Source organism: Culex pipiens, chromosome 3 (genome assembly GCF_016801865.2).
Source record: "Culex pipiens pallens isolate TS chromosome 3, TS_CPP_V2, whole genome shotgun sequence".
Classification (NCBI taxonomy): Eukaryota; Metazoa; Arthropoda; class Insecta; order Diptera; family Culicidae; genus Culex; species Culex pipiens.
The window spans coordinates 91774426-91788863 of NC_068939.1; the positions used below are offsets into that span (position 1 = coordinate 91774426).

General features: G+C 37.7%; 3 protein-coding genes across 4 annotated transcripts in view; 1 reads left to right on the forward strand and 2 right to left on the reverse strand.

Moving 5' to 3' along the window:
• LOC120430930 (uncharacterized) overlaps positions 1–14438 on the reverse strand; it is a 202216-nt gene that overhangs the window by 165915 nt on the left and 21863 nt on the right. The gene's annotated exons all lie outside the window — the stretch shown is intronic.
• LOC120420029 (uncharacterized) overlaps positions 1–14438 on the reverse strand; it is a 93332-nt gene that overhangs the window by 29814 nt on the left and 49080 nt on the right. The window lies entirely within an intron of this gene.
• Positions 450–5903, forward strand: LOC120420031 (serine protease SP24D-like). The gene is made up of 3 exons (XM_039582932.2): positions 450–1010; positions 5083–5476; positions 5586–5903. The coding sequence occupies exons 1-3, from the start codon at positions 742–744 to the stop codon at positions 5739–5741; spliced, it is 819 nt and encodes a 272-aa protein (XP_039438866.1). The 5' UTR covers positions 450–741; the 3' UTR covers positions 5742–5903.

The window sequence follows — 14438 nt, forward strand, 5'->3', positions numbered from 1 at the left end:
AATCTTGTCAAGCAAGTCCGGAATGATTTTATCTAAATGGAGTTTTGGAAAACATGTTGATGTTCGCAAAAAACGCTAACAAAATTTAAACAAATTACTTCAATATTAAAGGACTTGAAATTTCCAGTTTCAGCCTCTTATGATTGCAAACCTTTTAACGGTGCACATCAACCAGAGTTTTTGCACCCAGATTTTTGTTACAGACATTTTAGTATCTTCAAAACTACGGGTACTATCGACATATTTTTTTATTCATCCCCTAAAGTACTGACCACAAAGTAATTTACTACAAAGTTTGACTATTTTTACAATCACGTTTTTGCAGGATTGGGTCCGTAAATTTGACAATTTTGGAATAAGAAGACAACAACTTCCTTCGTTGCTGTGCACCCTTAAAGCCCTCCAATAGCTTATATCTTTCTTGTTATCATACATAGTGGTGATACTAGGACAGATAAGCCGTCAGTTGTCTGCTGTAAATCGTCCAGAACCGTTGCCAGCGGATACTTTTCTTCCACCGTTTTCCAGTTCCATTGTTCCAAGCAACTGAAAGCTACGATTTCGGAAGTAAAAAAACTCAAATCGTTTGAATTCGTTTGATCTTGTTAATTCGCATTCCACATCGGCTCATCGCTTAGCTGATTGCTTCATCGGATAGCACGCGTGAGACACGACGAAACCTCGAACCATTTCCACCACCCACGCAAAATTTTCCACTCTTCTTTTCAACGAGCCAGTGAAATGTTTTCTCCGTTTGTGAAGGTGAAAACCCATTTTGGGTGGATTTTGGCGGGTTTTTTATTGCCCATACTGCGTGGTGGTGAAAGCATCAACCCACTCGAGTTGAGCCCGAGCGCCCGGATCGTGGGTGGTTTTTCTGCCAGTCCTGGCCAGTTCCCGTACCAGGTGGCGCTGCTCCGGGCAAGGCAAATTTCCTGCGGCGGATCACTGATTGCCAGCAACTGGGTTCTGACGGCGGCTCATTGTGTGCACAACAGTGACAATCGAGTGTGGGTTTTTTTTCTGGTTTGTTGGGCTAAAAGTGAGTCAAGGGAGGGTTGTAAAAAGTCGTGTTGTAAGATTGTTTGAGGAATTTGTGAGAACTGGATGAGTAGGCTTTGAGGATGTTTGCTTAGAGATAGGAATAAACCAAAAACAGTTGGCGAGATCAGCCAAAATATTAGTTTATGCAACAAGTTGCGAAAAGAAGATTTTTCAAGTTTTGCAACGAGTTGTTTACAATTTTTTTGCAATTCCTAAAAACCCTTTTTGAATTGAATTTTATGTCAAACATCCATGTGTTAAGTAAATTCGCCGTTCAAAACAAAAAAAAATATGAAAAAATAGTACTCAACACTAGTGCTGAAAAGCTCAACTATAAGCCATTTTTGTGTATATGAAGCCAATTGAACTCCAAAATAACAATTGAGAAGGGCGTAAGTGTATTTCTTAATTTAAAAATAACTGTAACTGAAGTCGTTGCATCGTATCAAAAAGTGGTCAAAGACAAACTTATAAGAAATTGGACGGGCTTTCTGGAAAAAAATACACTGAAATAAAAATACATGCCACTTCTGTGAGATTTTGTGATTTCTAAGCTTAAAAGTTAAATTTTAAGGTGATGTCACGATTTTTTTTCGTTCAAAATTTTTGAGGAAATAGCCTAAGATGTTACAAAAAGACTCACGAAAAATGCAGAATGGTATGTCTCTTCTAAAAAAATACAAATTTTTTTTACTAAAACTGTTTTTTTGAAAAGTGCTCTAAACGTCAAAATTTTCAAAAACCGAGAGTGGAAATCGATTCCCTAGACAATTTTACATAAAAGTCTCCATATTGATCATTGTCCTATGTCCAAACCTTGTAAATATACAGCGGTTTTAAAAATAAAAATGTTGAAAAAATAGGTTTTTGGTGGTTTTCGGCCATTTTTATACGAAAGACTTAATTTTTCGGTCTCGTTAATATTTTAAACGGAAAGCTCGTCTAATTTCCCATAAGTTTGCCCTTAATAGAATTTCAATTAGATGTATGGGCTTATAGATATAAGCTTATTTACATTGCATATAACTAAAAATAGAATTTATTTTTCAGTGTGATAGAAACCTGGATAGTAAATAAGCTTACGTAAATATTATAACGAGTCAAATTGAAAAGCTGTCAAAGACAAACTTAAGGGAAATTGGACATTTTTATTTTTAAAACCGCTGTATCTTCACGAGGATTGGACATAGGACAATGGTCAATATGGAGACTTCTATGTAAAATTGTCTTAAAAATCGATTCCCACTCTCGGTTTTTGAAAATTTTGACGTTCAGAGCACTTTAAAAAAACAGTTTTAATAACTGATTTTTTGTATTTTTGAAGAGAGACATACCATCCTGCATTTTTCGTCAGTTTTTTTGAAACATCTCAGGCTACTTCTTCAAACATTTTGGACGAAAAAAAATCGTGACATCACCTTAAACATTTAACTTTTAAGCTTGAAAATCACAAAATCTCATAGAAGTGGTGTGTAATTTTATTTCATTTTTTTCCAGAAAGCCCGTCTAATTTCCTACAAGTTTGTCTTTGACCACTTTTTGATACGATGCAACTGCTTCGAGATACAGATACAGAAATTCAAAAATACTTAAATAACTTACGTCCTTCTCAAATGTTATTTTCGAGTAAAATTGGCTCCATACACTCAAAAATGGCTTATATAGGCCTAGGATAACATGTCTACAAACACAGCAAAAAATCCGATGGTAAAATCGCATGCAAAAGCTTGCACATCACCTTCGTCAAAAAAAGACACTTAATATTACACACTGCATGTACAATTTTTGTAAACACAAAAAAAAGTTGCAGCCTACGGGATTCAAACACAGCACCAACAGTGAGGACCGGCGCCTTAGCCCGCTCGGCCATCCGGCCGATGAAGAATGAAAAGGATAAACGCATATTTGAGCTTATCATTTTGGTCAAGTTCCATACTGATGGGCTACATATTTCAGGGTGTAATATTACATAAAATTTCATAAAATAATGCAAAATTTGTTTTACACCCAGGCCTTTTACACGCTGCTAGATTACTACTTTTTTGCTGTGAAGTTTCATTGAAATCGGAGAAAGTCGGCAATCACTCGGTTAATTTGATTATGTCAACCAATACCTACTCTTCAAAGTTTTATTTGAAATTATCCTGTAAGCAAAGGGCATCGCATATCTTATAAGACCATTAATAAAATCTATAATTTTACAAATTTGAAGATTGGATAATATTTGTAAGCGTAAATACTGTAAACCGGGTTGACATTGATACGATTTTCGAAACCGGAGTGACCTTGAGAGTCATATTTTTCTCTAAATTTTTGGTAAAATTATTATAAAGCCAGAATTTTGCCAGAAATGTCAGAGGTTGGTTTGAGCACAAACTTAAACTTTTTTTAAATCTGTTTTCAGGACATTCAATTCTACATTTTCAACTATTAACAAGATAAATTTGAAGACATTTGGTTGTATCATTGCCGAGATACAGCTATATGAAGTTAGTATTTACAAAAAAACGGGTGCCACGATACCTCAAAACTGCTTTGACCAAATCGGCTCAAAATTTTGGTGAAGCCTCATTAACCAGTCCCGTGTGCATGGCGAAGGCCGATTTTCAAAAAACTTAGTTTAAAAAAAGATAAAAATATTTGTATGTTTTTCATATAAAAAATTTAAAGTTTTTGATTTTTGTATTTTTTTAAAATGCAAAATTTCAAAATCGGGCTTCGTCATGCACACGGGATATGTCTTGCGACCCTTCACCCCAAATTTCAGCCAATTTGGTCTATCCCATCTCGAGATATCGTGGCACCCGTAAATCAACTCGGTCTTCAGAGAAAACGCTCGCAAAGTTCGCCTTGCGCATGGCAAAATTTTCAGCTTAAATCGTCTGTAACTTACTTTAATCATAAAATATCTTCATGAAACTTTCAGGAGTGATTGAAAATCATCTTTTAAGTTGATTTAATAAGTTTCCTGTAATTTAAAATTTTGTGATTTTCTACATGTATGTAACCCCTTAATCAAATTTTGTACATCAAAATATCAATTTGAATTACATTTTAAACTGAAATCGATGCACTAATCAACAGTTTGCACATTAAAAAAAGTTCTGCTTAAAATGCATATAAATGAAAATAAATCGAACTGAATAATATAACATTTATTAATTACAAACAAATATTATCATCTCCTAGTAAGAAATTGTCCAAAGAATCCTAAAATACATTCCGTTAACAATTTTTGTACCCTTAATATTGCTGAAAAATCTCAAACCCATCAAAGTTCGTGGTTAGTAATCTCAGCCTGTTGTACGGTATTCAACATTAAACAAGAATAAGCAGAGCATTGATTCTGGGACTTTTATTAAAGAATTGAATTATAACCTGATCATGCAAAAATGTTAGTATGTGTTTCATTCAAATTTTAAGTAGTCTTTCAAAAATTTTGTTTTTATCTGAATTGTCAGTGTGTCAGTGTGTCAAATAAAAAGCAAACGTAACCAAAATTTTTATTGTTGCATTCTAATATACAGTCGACTCTCTGGTTGTCAATATCCAAGGGACCGTCGAGGAAGAGGAGCATCAGTTTACAGAACGATGCAAAATGAAGACTCGATTGAAATTTGTTTTTTCTTGCTGACCAGCTATAGGAGAGAATCATGGCAACGTCCAGCAAACAAAAACAAATAAATGTCAAACACCCTTCAAAGCCTCGTTTCTCAAAGAAAAATGTCTATGCAAGCCATGAGAAAGTAAAATAATTGACAACCGGAATAGATATTTAAAGCAAATAGAATCCAAGGGACCGTCGAGGAAGAGATCCTTCAAGCAAGAGAAAATATCGAGGAATAAAGACAATCGAAGTATGCAGTTTGAAGGGACTGTAGAATTCATCGGTACATGGAGCATTATTGATATCGAGAAGATCGACAGCCAGAGAGTCGACTGTATATGCATTTGACAGCGGTAGACAGGGTGATCTAATTAAAAAGTTAATTTTTCTGGTGAATATAAATGAATGAAATAACGATTCTCAACTTCCAGCATTTCCCCATCGCAAATCACGGTCGTGGCCGGAACGGTCAACATTGGCCAAGGGGGAGTCACACGTGGCGTGCAGCGTATCATTCCCCACGAAAGATACGCCAAATCGCGCAACGATATTGCCCTGTTAAAGCTGCTCCAACCGTACCCGTTGGGTGGACTAATTCAGGTGATTGCCCTGGCCAGGTCCTCCAACTTGCCACCACCTTCGCCCGTCGGCACCAGGGATGTAATCATTTCCGGGTGGGGTCGACTGTCCGCAAACGGTCCACTTCCGAGTATCCTCCAGTACAACCGAGCCACGGCCCTGACCTCCATCCAATGCTTCCGGCAGTCCGGCTTCAACCGCGGACTTCTCTGCCTTCAATCTCCTGCCAACAACGGTGCCTGCTTCGTACGTTCTAATCTATATCTAACTGCAACTCGTCTAGTGGAGTGATATCAGCTAGATGTGAAGTGAGCAATTACGGATAATCACACGGTGGTTTTGTTTCAATTTACAGGGAGACTCCGGCGGACCTGCAGTTTACAAACAGCAATTGGTGGGAGTGGCCAGCTTTATTATCGGCACTTGCGGTTCCAGGGCACCCGACGGATACGTTAAAGTTTCGGATTACATACCGTGGATCAGGTGGACGATTGGTCAGAACGGGAATTGAATATTTATTATTATTTGAACTGTGAAATGGCTCAATCAACATTTAATTTATATTTTGCCAAAAATGTTAGTAATGAAAATTTAAAAAGGAAATACTTCAATATCAAAAGAAATAAACTAAATTTATTACTTCTGAGAATGGTGACACATTGTGTGTGAAATTTAAAATCAGGAACAGGTGAAAACTACTGTTTCATAATTACGATTTTGTGTTATCAGTTGATCTGTACAGGCCTTCAAATCATTATAGACAGTGAAAGTTTAATCTGACCATAACTAAATGAAACTCTGTAACGTAATTTCTTCGTCTGTTCAAGAAATGCTTCTAAATTAGCCGATATCTTTTTTATACTGTTCATTCATATTCTCAATTTTTCCACAGCATCGAATACCCTCAACGGAGAGTACTCTTGAGGTATAACACAATAAAGCAGACCGCGTCCTCAATTCAGGTCGGGTGGCGTGGGACAGCGTATTAAGGATCGTTCAAATAATGAGATCCCACTGGAGTTGAAGTGGAGGAAGGACTCTTTTCTCAGCCATCATTGCTGCGGAACACAATTATATTTTCGGGAAGAAAGATACTTTTTTTCACCCACACACACCGTAAATTGTGAGGGGGCTCGTCCCCAATCTAGGTCGGAGGGGCATTATCCGAGGCTTTTTCGGTGTGGAAAGGGAAAAATTGCAGACCCCAAAAGTGCCCGAATCCGAGTGGGGTGACCGTGATTCACATAGCATCAACTTCAACTGTCATCTCCGTGGAACCAACAGCAGTGGCACCAACGGTCGGTGGTGGCATAAATAAGGATCAGCGAGCAATTCACAAAAGGTTGGATCATTCCGGGCAACGCCTGGTATTGTGTGGACTAACAATGGAAAATGTCCCAATTTGACTTGAAAAAGACACTTGCGTAAAATCATCATTTCCGGTTCAAAAAGGGCCTTTACGTGTCAAAAGTTACTCGCATAGGTCATTTCAACAAACTAGTCCACAAACAATGTGCAGTTGTTATTTTTTCGTCTCATTTTCCACCACCAGGGCCGTATAAGTACCACATTTCCCCATTAGGGGGAACCGCCAACGACCGCTTCAACGGACCCGCCAGCAGCCGGAATCGCTTGAGAGCACATGCACAAAGGGGATGTGTTCTGCGGAATAGCACACCAACAAGAAAAAAGAGCTTTCCAAATGGAAGGGCAGTACGCGCGGTTATACATACATACACACAGTAGAATTTCTGAAATCAGCTTGAAAATATGCCTGAAAAAATAAATAATGATCTTGCTTGTCAAAGTTGCAAGCATTATTTTGACAGAAATTTATGAAGGCACTGAGCGTAAACACAAAAAAAATGCAAATGAGTCTTAGGGCGTTGAAGGATCAACCACGTGAGTTAAGTATGTCCTCACCGATTATGCTGCAGTAGGTACAGTGGGATGATCCGCAACAATGTGTCTTTTTAATGGCCCTAATTTTTTTAAAAGGATGTAGAATAAACAAAAATCTAAAAAAATATTCGCTCTACAGCATTTCCTTGACTTTTCCAAGTTTTTGTCCCTCGGCTTTAGCCGGGGTGCATTTTACACTAGTTCAGTTATTTTGTAATCATTAGTTTTCAAAAAAAAAATAAGTTTTGACGAAAACAAAAAACTTAACAAAAAAAAACATTTGCGATACTATACATCGAAAATTTTCAGAAATTCAAATGTTTTTGAAAAAAAAACTAAAATGATGCTAAACGCAGGGGAATGCAAAAAAAAAAGATTCTAAACGAAGGGGAAAAATGATTCTAAACGCAGGGGAATGCAATTCAAATTGATTTCAGCTGATTACACTTCAATTTTCATTTAAATTTTTAAGTTTTTCGGAATTTTTATTTTTTGGTCCCGGATTTTTCGGGCCAACTTTTAAGAGAGGGGTGGGGGTGGTGGGTGGTGACAAAAACTTTAAATAAAATTTGTACCAGCCTAACATACATATTGTAAAAAAAGTATTTAAACCCCTTGGGAAGCACATTTTGTGATGAAACATGCAAATAATTTACAGTTTGACATAAACCTAGTACTACGTTTTCTTCAGAAACTCATGCCGAACATTTTGCCGCAAAAAGCTCATGAAAAGACGATTTCTATAAAAAGTTTCATTACAAATACTAGAACTGCAACAAACGAGTGAAAAAAGTTTGTACACCTTTTGAAATATTAAAATAAATAAAGTTATTTGTTGACAAATCACCATGACTAGAGTGTACCAACCCCAAATAGGCATACTTGACCGATTAAAAAATAATTTGGATTCATGATAAAGTTTACTAATTACTTAGTATAATAGTTTATATAACTCTAGAAATTTTATATAAAACTTATCTGAAATATATTTTGCAAACTTTTATTTCAACTAAATTTCAATATGGGTCATTTCGCGCCTACTGGCACACCATTCGAAATGCACTTTCTTTGATCAAGCTCAAATTTGGTGAAGCTGTTGATACTATCAAAACATGTAAGAATCCCGATTTTTGACCAAATTGGACCACCCCTTCTTTTTTGGCACCGCCCCAAAGTTTTGCGATTTTCGTCATTTTTTCAAAAATCATTTTTCTTCAAATGGCCATATCTCTGAAACAAAAGATCATAGAGCAAAACTTGACAGTTATTTTTAAAGAAAATTGGACGCTGAATCGAATGATGTCATCAGATTTTCGATTGGAATCAAACTTTGAAGCATTTTGCGCAATTGAAAACTTTACACGCAATTTTCTCAATATACATGCGATTCAATTTCGAATTAAATTCACCATCGTGTTCCCCAGACGATTTTACATAAGAATCAATTTTTCGAATGTTGGGCAAATTGAAATCTCTTGAGATAACGATTTTTAAAGCTTGCAGTTGCAGAATTTACCTACCACGCGATGCATTTTGAGTGAAAATGTGAATAAATTGTACCTGGCGCATGGTGTCAGGTAAACATGGGACGATGTGCTTGTTCGTTTATCAAAGAAAACGTGTTAAAAACCTGTTTTACCTATTTGCAACGGCTAACGACAAACAAATTAAAATTAATTTTGTCAAAATTCATATCTCCAAGCTCTGGGCATGATTTTTTTCCAAGTACATTCGAATGAATGAAGTTTGTTTATAAAAAATAACATTTTCCCTTTATGTGGTTGATGCCTTCTTTACCAACAATGAGTGATATGATGGGCTTGGACACAAATTTCATTTTTTTTTTAGATCCGGCCTCAAAAAGTACATAAATATCACTTGAGACAGGGTTGCCAGTTTTTCAAATTTTTAGACGCGTTTGGAAGTTCTTTCGATTACCTTACCAACGATTGGTTGGATGATGGATCCGGACATATTTAACATACATTTTAGTGATATTCGGCCTCAACAAAGTACATAATTTTCACTTAAGTGGCCATATTTCGAAACAGGGTTGCCAGATCTTGAATATTTATATTGCATTGGTAAGCTTGTAAGCGGATGATTCTGGGTTCGATTCCCATCTGCTCCAACCTTCCATCGGATGAGGAAGTAAAATGTCGGTCCCGGCCTTGGTTGTTAGGCCGTTAAATCATTTCAGGTGTAGGAGTAGGGTGCGCCACAAAAGCAAAAAGTTGAGCTAGATCGCATAGGCGGGCAGAATATCATAGTTCCATACCCACAGAAGCTCTCCTGAAAATTTCAGCCAATTTGGTCAAGAATCCGAGGTGCCCATTCGATTTAAAGTTTGTATTGGATTTTGGACCCGCTAGTATGGGGAAAACGACACTTTCTACATTTTATTTTCCTAAAAATCAAAAATTGAACCAAATAACATTCTGTGCAAGCTGTTTATAGATTTTTCTATGGGGAACAACTTTGTAGAACATCGCGAAACGATTTGAGCCGAACTGACTTAGTTATAAGTGGATTAAGCTAACAAGTCTGGATTGTATTTTCCAAAGGGCCTCTTTTCTGCAATTTTGCTTTGAACGCCCACTATGATCAGAGCAACATTGTTTGACATGGAAATGTTGTTGCTGTCAGATGAGTTTTTTTCAACTTGAAGGAATGAAATTTTAAAAGTTGGACAGTTTGATCTGCTTCTTTTCGTTACAGGTTCATAGGTGTCCAGCGGCCAGCCTCAGATTTCTTGGACCCACGATAACAGTTAAAGGAACGACGACATCGACGGGATGTGACCATGGCCAAGAGAGTGGATTCTCTCCATTCTAACCAGGTTGCGCCCTGTGGTTTTGGCGAACTGCCTTATCGGGATGCTTCAGAGATTTAAGCATGGTGGCTTCGGATGACGCCGGTTTACTTGGAATGGTTTCTTGTAGCGGGTTTTGTGAGCCTGCAACGGACTTTGGGCGGATTGGTCAAAATGTTCGAGTCTGTTGTTTCCGACTTGGGCAGGACCTGCTCCTAGATTGTGTCTGCGGAGGAACTTGAGAACAGCCCGAGGCTCGTCGATATGTTCGTTTTATCGAAATTTTTCACCAACAAGTGCTTAGTGTTTGTAGTGTTTGAGATATTTTAATATAAATAGATCAAAAATAAACCTATTGGTATTCTTATTTTCTCTCACTCAAGAAATCAACTTATGCACAGTGAATGTAAATAGTAATTTTATTATCATGATTCTTCGGTGCAATAATTGACAGTAATTGGTATTGGATGGTACAATAGACAAAAATACTACGACTTTCTACATCTTAAACATTACTTCAGAACATGATGGTTTTGTTTTGTCTAATCTACTCTGTACTGCATCATGCGGAGCAAAAGCCACTCCTAGAAAGATTCTTGAGGCCAAAGCTGAGTTCTGTCGGAAAATTCTATAAAAATCAAATCAAAATCAAATTTTTCGCTCTAGAGCATTGCCTTGGCGTTCTCGATTGTGAGATTCCTACTCGAAACTAGGTGTCCGAAGGCTTACTATTATTCTGTAGAACTAGATCTAGCTGAACTGAAACAAATGTACTGTGCGCAAAAAATTGCAAATAATGAAAACAAAAGAAACGGTGTGATTCACCGTCTTCACAACAATCTAAAAATTGGCAATTTATTTCCATATAACATATCGACGAGCCTCGGGCTGTTCTCAAGTTCCTCCGCAGACACAATCTAGGAGCAGGTCCTGCCCAAGTCGGAAACAACAGACTCGAACATTTTGACCAATCCCAAAGTCCGTTGCAGGCTCACAAAACCCGCTACAAGAAACCATTCCAAGTAAACCGGCGTCATCCGAAGCCACCATGCTTAAATCTCTGAAGCATCCCGATAAGGCAGTTCGCCAAAACCACAGGTCGCAACCTGGTTAGAATGGAGAGAATCCACTCTCTTGGCCATGGTCACATCCCGTCGATGTCGTCGTTCCTTTAACTGTTATCGTGGGTCCAAGAAATCTGAGGCTGGCCGCTGGACACCTATGAACCTGTAACGAAAAGAAGCAGATCAAACTGTCCAACTTTTAAAATTTCATTCCTTCAAGTTGAAAAAAACTCATCTGACAGCAACAACATTTCCATGTCAAACAATGTTGCTCTGATCATAGTGGGCGTTCAAAGCAAAATTGCAGAAAAGAGGCCCTTTGGAAAATACAATCCAGACTTGTTAGCTTAATCCACTTATAACTAAGTCAGTTCGGCTCAAATCGTTTCGCGATGTTCTACAAAGTTGTTCCCCATAGAAAAATCTATAAACAGCTTGCACAGAATGTTATTTGGTTCAATTTTTGATTTTTAGGAAAATAAAATGTAGAAAGTGTCGTTTTCCCCATACTAGCGGGTCCAAAATCCAATACAAACTTTAAATCGAATGGGCACCTCGGATTCTTGACCAAATTGGCTGAAATTTTCAGGAGAGCTTCTGTGGGTATGTAACTATCAATGCTGTTAATCGTTGAATCAACGTCATCGATGTCGATGATCGTTGATTTAAACGTAATCGTAATCGCAGCCATCGTTGATTTAATCGTCAACGTCAACGGAGTCGTTGATTTAAACGGCGTTGATCAACGCGTTGATTATCGATAATCAACGAGTTGATCATCGGCGTTCTTTTATAGTTTTCTAGAGTTTTATGAGGAAAGAACGATCTTTTCATAAATGTTTTGATTGGGAAACATTCTTAAATTGATGTGGCATGGTTGTTCGGGGATCCGGGTGTACCAAGAGGACCGAAGTGACCGGATTTTAAACGTAATTTAAGCCTTAGCTAATTACTGGTCACTTCCATCTCCACTTTGGTTCCCAAGTCCAACCATGATTTTCTTATGTAAATGACACCGAGGACGGACAATTGGGAACCGAGATATGGTCGGATTTTCACCGGAATTATTGTTCCGGAGGGTTCATCGACACAATTTATTTTTCTATGATACAATACTGAATTGATCACATGACCCATGTTCCAGACCCAGATTAAGATTGGCCAAGATGTCAAACTTAGTGACAGACCGGAGTAGCTTACTGTTATTGATCAATGAGTAAACAAAATATGTATGACCTTCTGCTATTGGTTTTCGGCACCACGCGAAAGATTTATCTCTTGGGATTCGATCGAAACTCATTGATCAATAACAGTAGGCTAGGCCACGCGAGACTCTTACTGAACCCGCCGGAACAATAATTCCGGTGAAAATCCGACCATATCTCGGTTCCCAATTGTCCGTCCTCGGTGTCATTTACATAAGAAAATCATGGTTGGACTTGGGAACCAAAGTGGAGATGGAAGTGACCAGCAATTAGCTAAGGCTTAAATTACGTTTAAAATCCGGTCACTTCAGTCCTCTTGGTACACCCGGATCCCCGAACAACCATGCCACATCAATTTAAGAATGTTTCCCAATCAAAACATTTATGAAAAGATCGTTCTTTCCTCATAAAACTCTAGAAAACTATAAAAGAACGCCGATGATCAACTCGTTGATTATCGATAATCAACGCGTTGATCAACGCCGTTTTAATCAACGACTCCGTTGACGTTGACGATTAAATCAACGATGGCTGCGATTACGATTACGTTTAAATCAACGATCATCGACATCGATGATATAAACGCCGTTGATTTCAACGATTAACAGCATTGGTAACTATGATATTCTGCCCGCCTATGCGATCTAGCTCAACTTTTTGCTTTTGTGGCGCATGTCATCTCCATGCCATAAGTACAAACAACACACCAAACCAAGCCTACTCCGGTGGAATCGCTGGCGGTAGAGGGTGACGATTCTCGAGATTTTCAATTTCCCGGGAATCGAGAGTTGAAGTTGGCCATTTCCCGGGAATTCCCGGGACCCGGGAGTTTTTTTCTACGCCAATAGTGGCAATAATTTCTTTTCAATCAATTAAGTTACATTTAACTCATACTTATTCTATGAAACGTTAACTTCAGTATCCTCTTTATATGAGGAACTATATCTACCTTTTGATTATTTTTTTTCTGAATCTGCAAATGCAAGATCGTTTCTTGTGATTTTTGGGACTCAAAATTGTAGTTTAAATTGTTAACGAATCTTTATTCGCACTGAGTGAATTTTCAAAAGTTTCACAAGCTTGTTGTAATTTTTTTGTGAAGCAAAAAAAAGCTAATATATAATTTCCCAGATTCGAGATATTTGCAATATGATATACAAAGAATTAAAAACAACAATTTAATTTTTTTTCCTGTTCAGGTTATCAGGACACCCGATTGTTCACAATTGTTTTTCCAAAATATAATTGAATATTGAGGTTAACGTGAAACACAAAATGACTTATTGACATCAAAAAAGAAAATTACCTTGATACAGCGAAATTACCCTAGGGATGATTGCTATGCTCGAGAGAGGATATGGAAGTTGAATTTATTTTGAAAATGCTTTTCCCTCTTATAGAAATAATAAATAAAAATAATTTAAAAAACTTTAGATTTCGTTTTTGGTTACGTTCTGGCTAAGTTACAATTTTGGGGTCCAATTGTTTTTGGCTTCTCTCAATTATAGTTATTGGAATTTGTGACAAGTTAAATTTTAGACTTTCTGAATATAAGGTCAGAGAAGCATTGGTTTATTCGAACTTGGACATAGAACATTGAACTGCCAAGAATTGAGAATTTTTCAAATAATTTTCTGATTAGTTTATATAATTTTGCTTCGATAAAATAAGTATAAAATTTCCCGGGAGTCTCGACCGAATTTCCCGGGAATCGAGAGGTCCAAAAATGGTCGATTTCCCGGGAATTTTTTCCCGGGAATTCCCGCTCGTCACCCTCTAGCTGGCGGCGGTTGGACTCGCAATCCAAAGGTCGTCAGTTCAAACACTGGGGTGGATGGTTTCTTGGAGTAGAAAGAGGTTTGGGTGCTCTCCCCATTCAAGCCTTCGGACTCCTAGGTTCTGTGGACTTCCGGTGGCCAATGAAAGAGCCGCCCGACGCGGGGAACACCGAACTTACCGGTTTGCTGGTTGGATGAAGAGTGACGAGCTGAGTTCAGCTGTCAACCGATCAAGGGTCAATGTCGACACAGAACCTTATGTCGACTCAGTTCAATATATTTCAGTGACGGGGACTTTCATGCAAGTTGTACCCTGCACATCCTCCCTCTACTCAAAAAAGAAAGAAAATGCAATCTACAAAACAACAGTTATTTTAACCCAATTTCCCTCCAAATTCTCTCAAAGTGTATTTACAAGTCGACATATTTCTTTAAGGGAGCGTTCTT

Bases quoted from the DNA above. Each gene is read 5' to 3' on its own strand.
- LOC120420031 (XM_039582932.2), top strand. From the start codon at position 742: ATGTTTTCTCCGTTTGTGAAGGTGAAAACCCATTTTGGGTGGATTTTG. The intron at 1,011-5,082 runs GTGGGTTTTTTT...CTCAACTTCCAG, and splicing joins CACAACAGTGACAATCGAGT to CATTTCCCCATCGCAAATCA. The intron at 5,477-5,585 runs GTACGTTCTAAT...TTCAATTTACAG, and splicing joins CCAACAACGGTGCCTGCTTC to GGAGACTCCGGCGGACCTGC.